We start from the raw sequence: 5,930 nt of genomic DNA on the forward strand, positions 1-5,930 counted from the left end.
TTGTGCTGAGAAGAGCGCTCTATAAATAAAGTTTTACTTATTTACTAAAATGCCTGGATCCTGACGCTCTTAACTTCAGGCCCATCCAACCTTCCTTTCCTATCCAAGTTTTTAGTTTGCGCCAGACAGAATTTCTGTTCCCACTAGAACATTTCCTTTAGGGTAGCTTGGTTGTTGTTAACTGAGGGTGCATACTAAATGAGCATTTTTGAGTATCACAAATCTAAGAATTACAAGCCAATTCATTCCATCAAACAGTAAGCCTAGCTACGCATTTCCCAGTGCCACTTACCTTGCCTCGCTATTTGACCCATTCCAATCGTATTTCAGGAAGTAGCCCAGCACTGAGACAGCCGTGGTCAGAGTGAGTAATGACCTCCTACCGGCTTCTGGCTCCGAGTACCCGAGTAACTCAATCTCCCGGATTCTAGTGCAGCCTTTAACACTGTCAACCACAACACTCTACTCAACAGACACAATGCAGTGCATCGCTCAAAGTGGACTGGCCCTAGACCAGTTAAGGTCTTATCTTACCAACACACCAAAGTTTGTTCCATCAATGGCGTTGGCAATGTGTTCCCCAGGGCTCTGTTTTTGGTCCACTGCTGCTCGGTATGCATGCTCCCTCTCAATCAGGCCATCCAGAACTCTGTCTAGTGCAGAGTTTACCCACCTTCTCTCTCGTCATTCATTAATACAGTTGATCTGAAAATAGGTGAGTAAACTCTCAGCCTCATTTTAAAGAGGTGGGTTAACAGAGTTTACTAGGGCTCACCCTCCACTATGCCCATGATCATACCTGAAAAACAAGGGACATCTCTGTCAATTTTCTCTAAAATTGTAAATGTGTCTTGTTATCATAAGCAGGCCTTAATCTGTCAACAAATCTACAATTATGTCTATATTCAATTCCTCTTTTTTCCACTTCAAAATGAATGTCCCCTGCTTGGAACTGTCTTCTGACTTGCTTATAGGAAGAGCTTGGAGGACATCTTCTGGTCAAAGAACAGAGCACAGCCAGCAAGTACCCGTGCACTCGTCAGTTTACCAACCTCTGGATTTATCACTACATCCCTGCGTATGGGCAAATAGTTTCCTTTTAGCAGAATAGAATAGAAAGTCTAGCAACAAATCCTAAAAATAAAAAAAAGTTTTTCGAGATACTCCTATGAGTCATGTATTTAGACAGAACAAACACCTCCTAGTTTCCTAGTTAGTGCGCCTGATGACAAACTGCAGCATGACTTTGTGTGTTTGTCTTTTTAACCAGAGATAATGGGCACTATTTATCAGGGGAAACTCCACAGTGTGCTTTGTTTGAACTGTATAACCCTCAGGGCAACTTTTAGCACAGACTCATTACAGCACCAGCACCTGTTATATTTGGTGTGACACTGACAGGAAGTCATGTTATTGTTTTGTGCCCTCCCACCAGACCCAGTGAAGAGACGCAGAGGTTTGTTCAGGGACTTTGCTCTGGTGGGACTATTCTGTGAATCTGTACCCCTGTGAATTATGGGAGAAAACTCCTGGGCTGAGTCCGAGCATAAACTACCATCATCACCACCATTCTCCATGCACTGCAATTCACGTGGACTAGAAATGTTTAGTTTCAGCTTTATATTCTACTTGTTTGAATTTCTATGTTCAACTCTGATGTCTCGCTATAGTACAAGAGAAAGGAGCGTTTGATACAAATAAAGCATTGCTGACTAGTCAGTGAAAAAGCTTGTTTCTCTTCAAGTCACCAATAAAGGTTGAGGATTGCTGAATTTATTCAGTTCAACATTCTAATAAATTAAATGTAAAAAAACCAAAAACAATCTGTACAGTGCAACCTTTTCCCACAGTGATATTTGCTATTATTATTGTTTACAACAAGTACATTTTTACACATAAGCAAATATTAAATTAAAATAGGTCATTTTACAAGTAATAGTGTCTGATGTCATTCATAAGGGCATTCATAAGTGCTGGAAATCCTCTGTGAGTCAGAAAGGTCACTTTCTGTTAGTGTCAATAGTTACATAGAGAGCACACACACACAGCTGATAACCCAGGTCTAAAATCACACACACACAGCTGATAACCCAGACAGAGCCAGCAAACACCGGAGCCCCGGATATGGAGTTCTCATCTGTCACCCGTGTCCTTTCCACTGGCCGTGTGTGTCGATGAGGGGGTCAGCCTCTGTCTCCTCTGCTCCCGTCAGATACCCCCAGTCCTTGAGCAGCGCAGCTCTCTGACCCGGGCAAGTGGCAAAGTAGTCCTTCTGTCTCTGTGAGTAGGTCTGGCTCGGAGCAACGATGTTCCGATAGCTCCCATCCTGACAAAGGCATGCACACACATTTATACTATACATTCATTTTGTTCATACAGTATAAAGTATGTCCAGTCCATATCTTCTAGACCTTACCTGCCAGCAGAGGTTAAAGGCCTCCAGCAGCTGAATCCTGGCCTCTCTGGTGGGCACACAGTCAGGAGGGGCCGTATGCTGCAGCTCAGAGCCCACCTCCACGCCCCCAAACACCAGCAGAGCTCTAATGGCAAACCAGCCCCCCAGCTCAGGGTGCACACACACCCCAAACATCTTCTGCAGGCAGGAGAGAGAAGGAAGGCCAGGTGATGGAGAGGTGATGGGAACGAAGAAATTATTTAATGTGTGTTGTTGACAAGGAATAGATTGGCAGAAGTTTTTATTAATCCCATTTTCAACCAATTTGGTGGCCAATCACACCCGACCGATTGTCTGATTGTCCCGTCGCTGCTGAGGGTCCGTGGCACGACCCCGCGGTCGGCGATCTGGAGCAGAGAGCCAGCTGCCTGACTGTCAAGGCCGTGACACCAGACGGGGTCGCTGTAGAGAGGCGGACCCTCACGACGCAATTAAACTAACCACCTTCGGGAGTGGCGGCCCAATATGCCCCTGTGTGATCCGGCGAGACCAGGGCAGGAACCACGGTCCCCGGTGGGCGACTGCACCGGAACCCGAAGCTCAGCTCTGCTACACCACCAGAAGAGAATCTTGAACACAGACCTCACCTTGTTCCCCCACGGGTGCTCAGTCACGTCAGCCTGCTGGTAGTAGTATGCTGCTCCAGCCACATGGGCCGCAGTCTGGGCCAGGAACTTAGGTTTCCTGCTGGGCAGCATCTCAAAGTCAAAACTCACATCCACCTTCTTACCTGGGAAACACTACAGGTAAAGGGACAGAGAAAGGTGGAGAGAAAATAGGTTATACACTGGCGTGGTCTATTTTAAAAGTAGGCCTACTCACACACTGACACTCATCCAGTTTACCTGAGAGACAGTGGTCGTAATGCAGTGTTTCACACACTCATCTATGGGGTCGGAGACCCCCTTGCAGCCCCGCTTTTCCAGGAAAGGAAGGAAGGTTTGTTCGAACATGGCTGGAGTACTGAGGACCACAAAACCCATAGTGTCATCAGGGTACGGCAGCCGGAGGGCAGGACAGAGAACGGCATTGTACCAGCCAATCTGTGAAACACACACGCACTCAACCACTGACACAGCTCGTCCTAGATATGCTTCTCAATGCGACTTACTGCTGTAGGCCCACTCTCTCCATAGGATCTGTGCACCAGCTCCACTACTTCCGGAAAGTCACTTGGCATCTTTATTTCCTGTCCTATATGATTGGATTAAGTGATTAATTAGGTATGCGCTGGGTCTGCCGCACACCTGATTAATCACTTAATCCAATCATATAGGACAGGAAATAAAGATGCAAAGTTACTTTCAGGAAGTAGTGGAGCTGGTGCACAGAGCCTATTGGAGTACGAATACACGTTCAGTGAACATGAGTGAATGTCAAAGTCTACTAGTTAGCCATGTAGTACTATATTCCGGATAGTAGTTAGTAGCTCCGAAATAGTCAAATGTCATGTCAATGTCAACACACCTTCAGGGGATAAACTTCAAACCCACGGTTTGAAAGTGAATCCTGTAGCGGTCTTTTGAAATCCTCCACATTGACACAGGGAGTCGCCATTACTGCTAGTGAACGTCAACATAACGGCGCTGCATGATGGGAAATGATGTTTTACGGTAGCTACACATCATTCCGCCACGTCAGTGTGGTGTACGAAGGGAGTTTGAGCGTATTAAACGTAAGAGTGTCAGATCATAGATGTGTAAAACAGACAGTGTGCCCTGAGTGGATTTAGATATTAATCTGATCACCGTGTATCTTCAGACTATTCACTACACTACCCATAATCCTGCATGTTTACACGACGCTACGCAACGCGACTAGTTGCTATGGGCTCCTGGGTTTAAAACTACACCGAGACAGTTGGCCGGTAAGTAGCTATCTATATACGGTGCACTATTAACCATGTATGAATACTATATTGTGTTGATTTCTTGGCATTTCAAGATGGCTAACCCTGTTCGAGGTGCACGAGCATTCATGTCCTCGGCGGTGCTTCTTAACTTGTCTTTCTATGGTCTAACTTTACATCCCAACTATGCTACTATCAAACCAATGTGCTACTGTACATCCCAACTATGCTACTATCAAACCAATGTGCTAGCTACTGTCCATCCCAACTATGCTACTATCAAACCAATGTGCTAGCTACTGTCCATCCCAACTATGCTACTATCAAACCAATGTGCTACTGTACATCCCAACTATGCTACTATCAAACCAATGTGCTAGCTACTGTCCATCCCAACTATGCTACTATCAAACCAATGTGCTAGCTACTGTCCATCCCAACTATGCTACTATCAAACCAATGTGCTAGCTACTGTCCATCCCAACTATGCTACTATCAAACCAATGTGCTAGCTACTGTCCATCCCAACTATGCTACTATCAACCCAATGTGCTAGCTACTGCCCATCCCAACTATGCTACTATCAAACCAATGTGCTAGCTACTGTCCATCCCAACTATGCTACTATCAAACCAATGTGCTAGCTACTGCCCATCCCAACTATGCTACTATCAAACCAATGTGCTAGCTACTGTCCATCCCAACTATGCTACTATCAAACCTATGTGCTAGCTACTGTACATCCCAACTATGCTACTATCAACCCAATGTGCTAGCTACTGTCCATCCCAACTATGCTACTATCAAACCAATGTGCTAGCTACTGAACATCCCAACTATGCTACTATCAAACCAATGTGCTAGCTACTGTCCATCCCAACTATGCTACTATCAAACCAATGTGCTACTGTACATCCCAACTATGCTACTATCAAACCAATGTGCTACTGTCCATCCCAACTATGCTACTATCAAACCAATGTGCTAGCTACTGTCCATCCCAACTATGCTACTATCAAACCAATGTGCTAGCTACTGTCCATCCCAACTATGCTACTATCAAACCAATGTGCTAGCTACTGTCCATCCCAACTATGCTACTATCAACCCAATGTGCTAGCTACTGCCCATCCCAACTATGCTACTATCAAACCAATGTGCTAGCTACTGCCCATCCCAACTATGCTACTATCAACCCAATGTGCTAGCTACTGCCCATCCCAACTATGTTACTATCAAACCAATGTGCTAGCTACTGTATATCCCAACTATGCTACTATCAAACCAATGTGCTAGCTACTGTACATCCCAACTATGCTATCAAACCAATGTGCTAGCTACTGTATATCCCAACTATGCTACTATCAAACCAATGTGCTAGCTACTGTATATCCCAACTATGCTACTATCAAACCAATGTGCTAGCTACTGTATATCCCAACTATGCTACTATCAAACCAATGTGCTAGCTACTGTATATCCCAACTATGCTACTATCAAACCAATGTGCTAGCTACTGTATATCCCAACTATGCTACTATCAAACCAATGTGCTAGCTACTGTCCATCCCAACTATGCTACTATCAAACCAATGTGCTAGCTACTGTCCATCCCAACTATGCTAC

At 45.0% G+C, this 5,930-nt stretch overlaps 1 protein-coding gene across 1 annotated transcript; it reads right to left on the bottom strand.

The window, feature by feature from the left end:
* Positions 1 to 1,890: 1,890 nt before the first annotated feature.
* On the bottom strand, positions 1,891 to 4,012 carry mmachc (metabolism of cobalamin associated C; the record flags this gene model as incomplete). Its single annotated transcript, XM_084444759.1, has 5 exons — positions 1,891 to 2,326; positions 2,417 to 2,593; positions 3,043 to 3,195; positions 3,301 to 3,498; positions 3,923 to 4,012. 5 exons carry the CDS (start codon positions 4,010 to 4,012, stop codon positions 2,141 to 2,143), a joined length of 804 nt encoding a protein of 267 aa, XP_084300885.1. The 3' UTR covers positions 1,891 to 2,140.
* Positions 4,013 to 5,930: the final 1,918 nt, after the last annotated feature.

Source organism: Borostomias antarcticus, assembly GCF_949987555.1.
Source record: "Borostomias antarcticus genome assembly, chromosome: 10".
Lineage (NCBI taxonomy): Eukaryota > Metazoa > Chordata > Actinopteri > Stomiiformes > Stomiidae > Borostomias > Borostomias antarcticus.